The following is a 13,657-nucleotide window of genomic DNA, read 5'->3' as shown; positions in this document are numbered from 1 at the left end:
AAAAAAAAAAAAAAAAAAAAAAGGGGCTGGGGATTTAGCTCAGTGGTGCTGCCGCCTGCCTTGCAAGCACAAGGTCCCAAGATCAATCCCCAGTAACCCCCCAAAAAAAATTGGAAGGGAGACTGTTACTAGACAAGTAAAAGGGAAGTGCAAGAACATGTTAAGGGTAGGTTATAGGAGACACAAATATAATCAAGATACATTATACATATTGAAGTACCCCCTCAAAGTAGAAACTATGGGGGAAAAGGGTAACATGGATTATAAAAGTATGTTATATACATGTACAAATCTGCCGGAGTGAAACCTATTCTGTATAACTAATATGCACTAGTAAAAATATGTGAGGGAAAATGCCTAACACACACACACACACACACACACACACACACACACACAAATGGAATTCTAGCTGGTCAGATGGGCACCATCTATAATCTGAGCTGCTTGGGATGCTGAGGCAGCACAAGTGAGGCCAACCCAGGCAACTCATCGAGAGACCCTGTCTCAAAATAAAAAAATTTAAAAGGACTGGGGATGTGTAGTTCAGTGACAGAACACTTGCCTAAAAATAGAAGGATTTTTTTTTTTTTTTTTGCACCAGGGTGCGAACTCTGGACATTGTGCTTGTGAGGCAAGCAGCAGAACCACTGAGCTAAATCCCTGGCCCCTGACTTGCCTAAAAATAAAAAGCACAAAGGCCTGGGTTTAATCCCAAATAGCAGGGTGGGGATTCACAAGTTTAACATGAACTTTGATTATAGTCAAGCACTGTAGTATTGCTGAAACTTGGTTTTTAAAATTTCAATCTGTCCTAACCTTTTTTAGCAGTCTGACTTCAGGATTTTACTATTTGTGGTTGACATTTACGAAGTGTTCGGACAGTCCAAATCTGGCTAGTGTGCACTGATTCACTATGGGACCTGGGCAGTCTCACCACAGTTCCTTTATCCACATTTACATTTAAATATGCTTTATAATAGTCTGGTCGAGGCATTGTAAATCTGTTAATTTGCAAGCAAATCTAAACGTGAAGTTTTATTTAAAATTTTCTTTTTTTCAGGGGCCGTGGTGTTGGACCACCTCGGGGGGCTTTGGTGCGTGGTACCCCAGTGAGAGGCGCCATCACGAGAGGTGCAACTGTGACTCGAGGAGTGCCACCCCCACCTACTGTGAGGGGTGCTCCAGCACCAAGAGCACGGACAGCAGGCATCCAGAGAATACCTTTGCCTCCACCCCCTGCACCAGAAACATATGAAGAATATGTAAGAATATTTTGAACAGTGTACCATTTCCCAATACCTGGAAGTTTTCCCAAGGAAGTTAAATTACAGGGTTTTGACCCTCTGTGTCGGTGAGGGACTACATCTAAGACTTAGAATCTACCTTCCTTCTTGTACAGTGAATGCTGAACTCAGATTTTTTCCATTTAAGCATGGTTTACTACTCGTATATAGATAAATGGAAAGTAAGCTGTGCTTTAATGTACGATGTTTTACTGAAGGGTCTCCTGGTAATACAAAAGCTCAGTTTTGTACTTCTCCATTCACACTTGTCCTATGGTGTATCATATTTGTTTGGATTTTACATGTATGTGTATTTAGTAACCCTTTCTCTCTTGACTGTTTCATAGTGAATATTAGTATTTTGGAGTAAAATGCCATGTCCTGTTAATAGAGGCCTGTTATTAATCCAGAAAGCTGTTATACCAGGAATTTGGTGTGGGATGTAATTCCTTTCCCCTACTGTCTCCACTTCGGACCTTGTATTTCTTTTCTTTTCTTTTTTTTTAAGGGATATGATGATACGTATGCAGAACAGAGCTATGAAGGCTATGAAGGGTATTACAGCCAGAGCCAAGGGTGAGTGAGGCAGTACAAGTATGTTGGGTGTCCTAGGGATGGGTGGATGGAGTTGGAGGAACTGAAGAAATTGAGGCAGTGTATACCTAAGGAACCGTATGGCTCATATTTTGTAGGTACCTCCTCTGCTTTTGACATCTGTGAGGTACACACTTAGATCTGGAAATTTGGACAACTGTGTTTTGGATTTAGAATATGGGAAAATAGATGAAAACTTCCTGAGCTGTGACTATGTGAGAAAAAAAATGCCTTTAAATAATTTTGATTTATTATTAAGGAGTACCATAGCCTCATTAAAGTTGCCTAAATTTTTTTTTTTTGTACCAGGGATCGAACTCAGGTCCTTGTTCTTGCGAGGCAGGTGGAGGAACCATTGAGCTAAATCCCCGGCCCCAAAGTTGCCTAAAATTTTTAGAGGAAGCTAATAGCCCATTGCAATAATATGGGTTATTCTTTTTTATTTATTTCTACAGAACTTTTGTATGTATATGTATCTTGTCTGTGATTGATTGAAAAAGTCTCAGAATTTTACATTAGGGATAGAATAGCTCTTTCCTTGTTTATTCTCTTCTAAGGAACTCAGTGAAAGTTTATTACACTGTGATTAAGGAGTCAATTTAGGATTCAGCTTTTTCACCTTAAATTGTGTGTCTGTTTTTCCTTGCTATTGTTAAACATTTTTTGTCAGTATATAGTGTATACATGTTTTAGAAATATTTTGGAGTTTTAGAGATGGGATAGAATGAACATTTTCTTGTATTTAGCACACAAATGACTGGACGTATGTGAGAAAAGGCTGGAAATGAAACATTTTATAGCTTTTTAATACTTGTCTTTGGTTTTCAGGGATTCAGAATATTATGACTATGGACATGGGGAGGTTCAAGATTCTTATGAAGCTTATGGTATGTATTTATGTGGTGGGCAGAATGTACAAGTAAGTGCCTGGGAGAATACTGGTGACTAGATTCATGGAAGTCAGTTACATGTTTAAGGAAAAACCTTTAGAAGATGATGGTGTTGATAAATGTGATGTTAGGAGTCTATTAAATTCTACAATGTGTGGTAGAAAAAGGAACTATAAAGTGGGGTGAGGGTAGGGTACTGGTATTCGTGGGAGGCTAAATACATGTTTTAAATTAGGGCTCAGATCCAGCTTGGCTGGGCTGGAGCAGCAGACTTTTAGCAGATATTGATAATTTTTCTTTTGGTGGGGGACACCTAAGACCTCTTATATTTCTGGGTCATTGTATAGGCTACACTGAAAAATGACAAGAACTTAATCATCTCCAGCTCTCTTTTGCCCCACCTCATTTTTTAAGATAAGTTTGGATCCCACTGAAAAGAATCTGAATGTAAGGAGATGCCAGTTGAAAGGAACCTCAATAGCAAGTAACTCATCAGAGCAGGTGTATTAATCAGCCTTTGGGACACAATACCCAAACTTGAGGAGAGGTTCGATTTGGCTCTTGCTTTCAGGGTTTCAGTCCATGGACAGCTAGCTGTAAGGCAGAAACATGGTGGAAGGATATTTCAGAGCAAAGATGATTAGTTCATGGTAGCTGAGAAACAGAGCAGGGGACAGTGCCACAGTAGAGGAAGGGGTCAGGGACCATACATAGTACCACAGGTCACATTTTCATGACCCATCCAGACACACTCAGAATCTTAATCAAGTCATGTTAATATTGCAGTCAATGGTCACAGTAGGTTAGGCTTGTAAGAAGAGTGCTTGATAGAACCAGATCACAAGCTGCAGGACTGGAACCATGCTCCTTACTGGCTTGTAGGTATCTCAGTTCAGTCCTTGCTACCAAGAAAGCAAAAGAGCCTGGAGCAGCAGCAGGACCAAACTGCTTTCCCTGAGATTTGGTTGAAAACACATTGCTCAAGTGTGTCCTCAAGAGCCAATTATGGCTTCATGTTAATGGGGCCCAGAGGGAGTGCCATGTAGCTAGCAATGGATAGAGAGCAGCCTTTTAAATATGAGGCCTTTTCCTCACACCTAAGGAATTTCCTGAGAATCTTTGGCAAGGGGCTTAGCAGCTAAATGTTTATCCGAAAACACTAATTTATACTTTCCTTACCCCTAGCTAAAAAGAGCCACCTCTTAGGGCCTTCAGCAGACAGACACGCTAAGCCTCAGCATAGTATGAAATAGCCACTCAACTGCTTGCTGGGGGGTGGGTGGGAGGTGGGGGTTAAACCAGTTTTAGGTAAATAATACTGAACAGTTGCCATCAGTTAACACTGTACTGCCTTGCACACACACCAGTATTTAGAAGTGCAGTATGATTGTATCCAAGTATTTCCTCCATCTGTGCAGCAGTACAATGGGGCCTCTATGTGTCTGACTACACTGCATTTCTGTTTTGCTGGAGAGAAGACCAAATTATAAAAGGCAGACTGTTCCTTTTGCTTTTTGGTGTGATGTTGCCATGGTTAATTTGTCCTCATCTCTGCTTTTATAAACAGAATTAGAAAAATAAATGTTCTTCTGGATCCCTAAAAACCTATTGGAAAGTGATGAACGTATGTAATTATATTAGGGGTATAAATAGGGTTCTAGGTGACTTTAGGTCCATATAGGAGTTTAAGACCTGTGGTGATGGAAGATAGGTGTTTGTAAATACCAGCAGCTGCAGAAATAAGTACTTTAGGATGAACTGGCATGGGGAAGGTGTGAGAGTGAGTGGGAAGAATAAGCTTAAACACAATTTATTTTCATAGAGTTCATCTGTGGAAGTGATTGTCTCTGTCAGGCTTTTCTCTGTCACAAAGGAAAGCCATTTGAAGATGTAAACCATGTTTGTCTGGCTTTTCTCAACTGTTGACATAAGAAAGGAACTAAGGAATTCTTCTAAACAATTTTTATAAATTCAGCATTTGATTTTACTTAGATAGAAAAGCAGTGAGTACCAGCCCTGTGGAAGCGCTTCAGTTAATGTAGCCCTTGCTTGCTCCTCCGAGAGCCAGAGGACACTTCTGCATCGGGAGAACTGACTTACTGTTGCATACTTTCAATATGAAAGACTTCCAGAATTTTTGTTACATTGTCTGAAGCTGCCTGCCACATTACTTTGGGAGTAGGAGAGGCCATTTCAGACACTGAGATGAACGACTGTTTCACTGTCTTAAGCAAGGTGTTGGATTTATGCGGGTTTGAGGACTGGTGTATCAGTCGTGCTGCCTGTGGTGACTTGTTGCTTGAGATTACTGAAGAGTAAATGTTAGCATTGTCAGAGTTGTTCCCCTCTGTCTTTCCACTCAAAACTGGTAAATAGCCCAGATACTCAAGAGACCAAGCAGAGTGGTGATCAAGAACCACTAGAAGAGGCATCAAGACACTGGTAGAAAGGGGTCTTATAGCTTGGCATGGTGGTATGCACCTATAATCCCAGCTGAGGCAGAAGGATCCAAAGTTTGAGCCCAGCATGGGCAATTTAATGAGAACTTGTCTCAAAATTTAGTGTCTGTCAGGTTATCCCAGCACTCTGGGAGTCTGTGGCAGGAAGATAGAAAGTTTGAGCCCAGCATGGGCAATTTAGCAGTTTAGTGGGATCCTCTTTCATTGTAAAAGATGAGATTGGGCCAGGGGTTTATCTCAGTGGTTCTGCCTCCTACCTCACAAGTGCAAGGTCCCAAATTAGATCCCTGGTATTTAAAAAAAAAAAAAGATGAGGCTGGGTGTGATGGAACACACCTGTAATCCCAGCACTTGGAAAACTGAGGCAGGAGGATCACAGTGAGTTCAAGGCCAGCCTGAACTGTATAATGAGACTCTGCTAAAAATAATAAAATATAGGGCTGGGGATTTAGCTCAGTGGTTTTGCTGCCTGCCTTGCAAGTACAAGGTAACAAAAAAATAAATAAAAATACAGATCTGGGCGTGGTAGCTCACGCCTGTAATGCCAGCACTCAGTAGGCTGAGGCAGGATTACCATGAGTTCAAGCCTTGTATGGGCTACATAATTCAAGTCCAGCCTGAATTACAGAGTGCAAGACCCTGTCTCAAAAAAAAAGAAAGAAAAAGAGGGATAGGATGTAGTTCAATGTGAAGGCCCTGGTTCAGTCCCCATTACTTGGAGGAGGAAATAAAGAGTGGGAGATATATGGTAGCTCAGTGTAGAACACTTGCCTACCATATACAGACCCCTAGGTTTAATCCCTAAAAGCAAAACCAGTGTTGAATGATAATTACCAGGTGACTTGCTCGCCCCAAAATGTCATTGGTAGTTTACAAACTGTCTTTGCTTTTCCCACAGGCCAAGATGACTGGAATGGGACCAGGCCATCACTGAAGGCCCCTCCAGCTAGGCCAGTAAAGGGAGCATACAGAGAACACCCATATGGACGTTATTAAAAACAAACAGGAGGGGAAAATATCAATTATGAGCAAAGTTGTTACTGATTTCTTGTATCTCCCAGGATTCCCGTTGCTTTACCCACAACAGACAAGTAATTGTCTAAGTGTTTTTCTTCGTGGTCCCCTTCTTCTCCCCACCTTCCTCCATTCTTAACTCTGCATTCTGGCTTCTGTATGTAGTATTTTAAAATGAGTTAAAATAGATTTAGGAATATTGAATTAATTTTTTAAGTGTGTAGATGCTTTTTTTCTTTGTTGTTTAAATATAAACAGAAGTGTACCTTTTATAATAAAAAAAGTTGAGTTAAAAAAAAAAACCAGAAACCTGTTAGTTTCTAAAGTGACATTGCTTGCTTAAAGGTTCTGAAGTAAAGGCTTGTTAACTTTCTCTTAGTTTTGATTTGAGGCATCCCGTAAAGTTGTAGTTGCAGAATCCCAAACTAGGCTACATTTCAAAATTCAGGGCTGTTTAAGATTTAAAATCACAAATGTTAACTGCAGTAGGTACCACCATGTAAAAGTGAGCTCAGACGTCTCTAAAAACGTTTCCTTTAAAAGCACATGGCGGTTGAATCATAAGGTTAAATTTTAATATGAGTCCTCATGAATTAAATAGTTGATGCAATTTTTAACGTTAATTGACTTAAAATACAACAACAAAATTAGGTTTGTAAAACTGACTTTTTCATTATGTGGGTTTTGAAATCTAGCCCCAGACATACAGTGTTGAGAGATACTTAGGGGAAGAATAGATTTTGAAGAAGTTGATTGGGGGAGAGGGACTCACCATCTAATTTGAATTTGATGCAAAGCTTCTTAGCCACATTCTTTCCATAGTAGTACTAATAATTAAAATGTCAGTATTTAAAGTGACAAAGTATTTTGTCCATCTGAGATTCTGCACACCATGAAAAGCTCACTTGGACACTGGAGCCAAAAGTTGATGGTTTTCATTAAGTTGACGGTTGTCAAAATTGAACTGTGCCCAAGGTAGTTAATCAAGTATGTCTCAACACTAGCATGATATAAAAAGGGACACTGCAGCTGAATGAAAAAGGAATCAAAATCCACTTTGTACATAAGTTAAAGTCCTAATTGGATTTGTACCGTCCTCCCATTTTGTTCTCGGAAGATTAAATGCTACATGTGTAAGTCTGCCTAAATAGGTAGCTTAAACTTATGTCAAAATGTCTGCAGCAGTTTGTCAATAAAGTTTAGTCCTTTTTTAATCAAAGTAAATGTGATGAATTGTCATTTTTGGGGGTGGACAATAAAATAATTTTCTCTTTCACATAAACTTAAATTAACTCTAAAGTTAATGGGCTTGTTAAAAGTTGGAAACATTTTTAAAAGTGGTGGTGGGGATTTTATTTTAAGTTTACAAAAAAAGTTTATTGAGTTGTTAAGTTTTAGTTTAAAAATAACCAAAGCTTTTTCACCCCCTGGAAGTTGTTAAAAGCAGTTTTATCCAGTCCTATCAAACATCATGGTTACTGGAAAGAAAAAGCAAGAGACCAACACTTGGATTGGTTTTCATATATAGGTCTCAGTATCTAAAATGCCAGCTACCAAGCTTACACCTTCTATAGAGCCCTCAGGTGACCCTAAAGAGTGATACCAAATCTCTGAGCTCTGAAAGGAATAGCACCTGTCTAACAATTCAGCAAATCCTGGGTGCCCTTAAGGATTTTTCTTCCAGTCCCAGAAGCTATTTACTCAGCTGGCCTGGGGCAGTGTCTGATGTGATAGGCTGGCCCTAAGCTCCATTCTGCAAGACTAAGAGGAAATCATGGAATTGATTGGTCTCAGTGCCACTGCTCTGTGTTACTTCTCAGGGTTCTCATGTCTTCCCTAAGAGAGCCATCCAAACTACTGGGGGGTGAAAAATCCTCTTGTATGAAATGCCAAGCTGCCTGCAGCAGTGCATGATGGACATTTTTTTTCTTTTAAAACACACCAACAAAAAAAAATGTATTTGTAGATTGTGATAAAGTGTAAATAACTGAATTTTCAACCATGGTTTGAAGTCAGCTTTCAGGGCATTATGTCTTGTTTTGATGAAAAGAGATCACTCTATACCCCCCTTTTTAAAGGAAAATTATCGCAAGAGAATCAGGATGTGTAAAGCTAACATGCATCGCAAAAAACCAAAGGTAACCTAAATGTCTGATTTTAATAGCACATATTTCTCTTTTATATAAACTGTGACAGCAACTTGCATAAACAATTCTTTAGCTATTAATTTTAATGTAAAAACTTTGCAAAACTTGTTTAATAAAAATAGCTGTAAAAAGAAAAACCATATGCTGCCGCATAAATTAGCCATAACTCTTAATAATCCTGCCCATCACACGTGAACTGTAATGTAACCTGGGCACAAAGTCTGACATCTTAAATGACACATTGTAAAATTTCAATGACTGTAGATTAGAACTCCTGCTGCACCCCAAAGTAAATCTTTGTTTAGCTATTTTAAAATGTACAAGGATAAGCCCCATAGGACCCCATATTGATATTCACAGTGAAATGTTACTTAAAATTTAAAAGTTGCATGTTTCTTTCCTGTAATGTATAAACTGCATGCAGGATCTCTCTTTATTTTGTATGTCGTTAAAACTTCCTTTTCAAAAGACTGATCTTTTATTTCTCCGTTTTCAGGTGATTGAAAACTCCTGAGACATATCTTGGACTAGAATGGGTAGTGAAGACCCATGTCAGGTACGTTAAGGTGACTTCCTGTTAAGCATGTGGGGCTTTCACCAAAACTGTGAGATAGTTACACTAGGAGGTAGCCTAGAAGGTTGTGAATAGTCCATTGTGGGTTTTTTTTTTTTAAGTCATTAGTACCAAATTGATAACATAGCCATGCCTGTGTTAGTTTATAGCCCATAATGAGTTTACTTTTAATGGTAATAAGACTAGATAGTGTCAATTTAAATGTATTGGATTTTTCTCTCATTCTGTCAGTACCTCAATCAAACAGTGTTTCATTTGGAGTTCAATGGTTGCAAGCAGCCAAGTGGCTAATGTGAATTTTAAAAAATGTTATTAGATAGATGTTAGGCACTTAGATTTAAAGTGAAGTGTAGAAAATCTATTTTGGGAAACATTGCAGCTGTTCAGAACTGGGACAGTAGTGGTAGACCACAGGAATGGTCTTAAAACAGGGACTGGCTGCTTGAGCACTATTACTGGAATAAGTAAACCTTATATATATTTGGTTTCTTTCCCTATTCAAGACTCAAGTTCTAGGGAGGGAATGTCACACTGGGTTAGCTTGTCATGTGCCTTAATATTACCAGTCCCCAGTAAGAAAGAACTAATTCTTCAGCGGAAGTTGGGATGTTACTAGAAAAGAGAAATGAGTTCTGGGCAGCCAAAAAGCAGTTATACAGTCTTATTTTAAGGAAGTAACAGACCTAAAGTAACTTCTCAATATTGCATAATTCGTATGGCTAATAATCAAGCCCAAGTATAGATCCCCAGAATGCTTGTGTGTGTGTGTGTGTGTGTGTGTGTGTGTGTGTGTGTGTTTTTACTGGGGATTGAACCCAAGGATGCTCTGCCACAGAGCTGTGCCCCCAGTTCTTTATTTTGAGACAAGGCCTTGCTAAATTGGACAAGTTAGCCTCAAACTTGGGATCCTTCTGCCCCAGTCTCAAGAGTAACTGAGATTACAGGTATGTATCGCTCATCCAGCCAGAATGTGTCATCTTAACCTTACAGCATACTACCTTTTATCTCGGGAAGGGCTGTTTCTCTACTTAGAAAAGCATTTGTAGGAATATTGTATAGTAGAAAGAGCATGGAGCCTAAAAAACCTTTAGTTGAATCAATGAGCTATCTTTTATTTAGTGACCCAAAACAAATACTTGTCTTTCGTATGTGGGGAAGGAAGGAGGTGATAATGCATACCCTACAGTGGCTGGCACACTGAAGTAGTTCCAAACAATAAGGGGCTAAGGCTGAGGGTGTAGCTCAGTGGTGGAGCATTTGCCTAGCAAGTGCAAAGTTCTGAGTTTGAGTCCCAACACTGCAGGAAAAATTAAAATATAAAAGGCCGGGCCAGGCATTATATAAAAGGCCAACTAGTTCAGTGCCATCTACATAACAAATATTAGTGTTTTTCCCTTAAAACACTTTATGCAAAACTCCCTGGTTTGCATATTTGAAAACTCTGACAGCAGTGAGCTTTCCGGTTGTTGGAAGCCATCAAAGAACTGACTAGCCTGAACTGATTTTCCCTCTGCCCCTTAGTTGTTAGGTTAGCATAGCTATAAAAGGCCAACTAGTTCAGTGCCATCTACATAACAAATATTAGTGTTTTTCCCTTAAAACACTTTATGCAAAACTCCCTGGTTTGCATATTTGAAAACTCTGACAGCAGTGAGCTTTCCGGTTGTTGGAAGCCATCAAAGAACTGACTAGCCTGAACTGATTTTCCCTCTGCCCCTTAGTTGTTAGGTTAGCATAGCACTAAGGAGAAACACTCAACTAGTTAGTGAGCCTAAGGCACATATAGCTTTACAGTGAAATTTGGCTTTTTGGTGCTCATTTCTTTCAAACCTGCCTCTCAATCAGGAGCTTCTGAGATCGAGTCTAAGGAGAGCCTTGTGTACTGAGCATAGTTCTGGGCAACTGAGAAGTCCAAAATTTTGTTAACAGTCATGTGAATTGCTAGGAAGTTTAGGGGGGAAATTCTTTAATTCAAAAGATTTAATCTCAACTCTTCCTAAGGTAGACATTTTAAGAATAAATTTTGTTGTGTGTATTTATTTAACATGTTAGGAAATACAGATTATAAAGAGGTTACTATAGTGAGGCAGATTAACACACCCATCATCTTACATAGCCAGTTTATTTTTGAAATTAATTTTATTGGTACATTTTTAGCTATACATAATGATCACATTCATCATAGGGAATTTGTAGCTGTATATGATACATCTTGATTCTTTATTTGCCATTCCCCTCCCCTCCCTTCAATCCCTTCTCGTTATTTACAAAAGCTTTGTTTCTGTTTTTCCCTTTTTTTTTCCTCTTCCTTCTGTTCCCCCTCCCTAGTTCTCCTTCCCCTTCCCATTTGAACATTTTCTTCCTATTTTACAGTATCTGTTACACATTTTGGTTCTTATACTTAAAATTTCTCACACCAGAGAAACCATGCAATATTGGAACATGTCTCAAGGTGCATCCATTTATCTAACAGTGTCTCACATTTATCCATCATTATGGCAGAGTAGTACTCTGTTGTATTAAAACATCAATTTGATCCCTGGTACCAAAACACACACACACACATCTTCATTATCCATTCATAGGTTGGTGGGGAATCAGACTGTTTCCAAGAGTTAGCTATTAACAAACAGTGCCGTTATAAATACAGTACTGCACATATCACTGTGGTATGGTGCTTTTACTTCTATTGGGAAGACAGCAAGAAGAAGAGCTGGGTAAAGTGGAACCTTTAGTTTTATAAATTTTTTTTTGAGGAATCTCCATTTTGATTTCCTCAGTGGATGTTCCAGTCTATGCTCTCACCAACAGTGGAGAAAGGTTTCTTTTTTCCCCCACATCCCCACCAGCATTTGTTATTGGTTGATTTCTTCGTAATAGCCATTATTTCTGGGATGCGATGAAATGTTAAAATTTAATTTAGCATGAATTCCAAATGCAGAATAATTTTAATTCCTGTAAGTCATCATGTACATTAGATCTGTAGACTTGTTCATTCATACATACTACTTTGTATATCTTCATCCCCATATCCTCCCTTTTTGGGGGCAGAGGTACCGGGAATTGAACTCAGGATCTTACACTTGAGAGGTAGGGTGGTAGCACCACTTAGCTAAATCTCTGGCCCCCATTTCCTCCCTTTTGCTCTCTCCCTGGATAGTCATAAGAGCAGGATAGGGCTGAAGCGTAGTTCAGTAATATTGTGTTTGCCTAGCATGCACAAGACCTGGGTTGGAGTCTTAGCACCACCACCACCACCACCACCCCAAAAAAAGGAAATGGAATTTTTTTTTTTCCTTTGACCCTGTCTTACTATGTAGTTGAGACTGATCTGAACTCACTATGTAGCCCAGGCTGGTCTCAAACTAATAGTGATCCTCCTGCCTCAGCCTTCCCAGGGCTGGGATTACAGCCGTGCAGCACCATGCCTGGCTAAGGAAATGGAATTTTAAGTGTAAAGACACTCTTTCTATCAAATGATAGCACTGTGATTTGTGCTTGAAAAGGCAGGATCCAGTAATTTGTAGAGTCAGGCTTCTCAGTGGTTTGACTGCCTTTTCTGAGTCTGTGTTAACAGTTAATGAAGTGTTTTCTGTAGCTTTCTCTCACTACCTATGACCTTTTGTTACAGTTCTATAAGCTATAGAGTCACACAAGATGAATCTTGTCTGTGCCTCATCTTAACCTTTGTCATCTTAGACAAAACAAATCCTTAACCCTTTTTTTTAATGTTTCATTTCTTTATCATCAAATAAAGTTGATAATAATAGCTAATACTTACTGTAAGTAGTTTACTAAAGATTTTCTTCTCTCATTGAGTTAAAATTTAACAGAATTTATCATTTTAAGTGATTTTCATTATATTCACAGCACTTTGCAGTCATCGCTACTTTTTTTGATACACGGTCTCACTATGTAGTTCAGGCTGCTCTTGAACTCACTGTGTAGCTCAGACTGGCCTTGAACTCACGGCAGTCCTCCTGCCTCAGCCTCCCAAGTGCTGAGGTCACAGACATGCACTACCACACCTGGCACTTTTTTTTTTTTTTTTTTTTTTTTCTGGTGACAGGGATCAAACCCAGGAACTTGTGCTTGTTTGTGAAGCAGGAACGGGTACCAGTGAGCTAAATCCCCAGCCCCATCACCAGTGTTTAATTCAAACTATTTGTGTCACCTCCAAAAGACATTCAGTACGTATTAATATTCATTCCTTTTGTCCCCAGTCCTTGGTTGCTAGTTTTGTTGTTGTTGTTGTTGTTTTTTTTTAATGGATCTGCCTATTCAGAAATTTCATATAAATGGAACTGTATAGATGTGCCTGTCATCATTGGCTTCTCTAAGCCTGCACACTATTTTCAAAGTTCACATATAGCATGTTAGTAGTTCGTACCAGTGACAGCGGACATAATACTTTCAAATGCACTCCCTTTCAGGGTTTGGGATTGCAGCTCAGTGGCAGACACTTGTCTAGGTAGTGCAAGGCCCTGGGTTTGATTGCCAATACCACAGTGTCCTGTGTGTGTGTGTGTGTGCGTGTGTGTGTGTGTGTCGGTGTTGCTCAGGATTAAACCCCAGGCATGATAAGTGCTAGATAAGTGCTAGATAAGTGCTCTACCACTGAGCTCTATTCCCAACACTTTCTTTAAAAAATACTTAATTTTTTTTTTTTTTTTTTTTTTTTTTTGAAAATTAC

At 39.2% G+C, this 13,657-nt stretch overlaps 1 protein-coding gene across 2 annotated transcripts in view; it reads left to right on the top strand.

Annotated features, from left to right (window-relative positions):
• The window catches only part of Khdrbs1 (KH RNA binding domain containing, signal transduction associated 1), a 46,726-nt gene that overhangs the window by 20,544 nt on the left and 12,525 nt on the right, over positions 1 to 13,657 (top strand). Inside the window, exons 6-10 of one of the 2 annotated variants that reach the window (XR_004518534.1) lie at positions 1,064 to 1,265; positions 1,795 to 1,862; positions 2,709 to 2,767; positions 6,128 to 6,320; positions 8,887 to 8,946. Coding sequence is in view for 1 of the 2 variants with exons in the window: in XM_033767306.1 (XP_033623197.1) it covers positions 1,064 to 1,265; positions 1,795 to 1,862; positions 2,709 to 2,767; positions 6,128 to 6,225 (427 nt within the window). In the remaining variant the exon portion in view is untranslated. Of the gene's footprint in view, positions 1 to 1,063; positions 1,266 to 1,794; positions 1,863 to 2,708; positions 2,768 to 6,127; positions 6,465 to 8,886; positions 8,947 to 13,657 lie in introns of those variants that run through there. The other variant, XM_033767306.1, reaches the window with a different exon arrangement.

This window comes from Fukomys damarensis, unplaced genomic scaffold (genome assembly GCF_012274545.1).
Source record: "Fukomys damarensis isolate Sample0158 unplaced genomic scaffold, DMR_v1.0_HiC HiC_scaffold_23, whole genome shotgun sequence".
Taxonomy (NCBI): Eukaryota; Metazoa; Chordata; class Mammalia; order Rodentia; family Bathyergidae; genus Fukomys; species Fukomys damarensis.
This window is presented reverse-complemented; position numbering and strand designations above follow the sequence as displayed.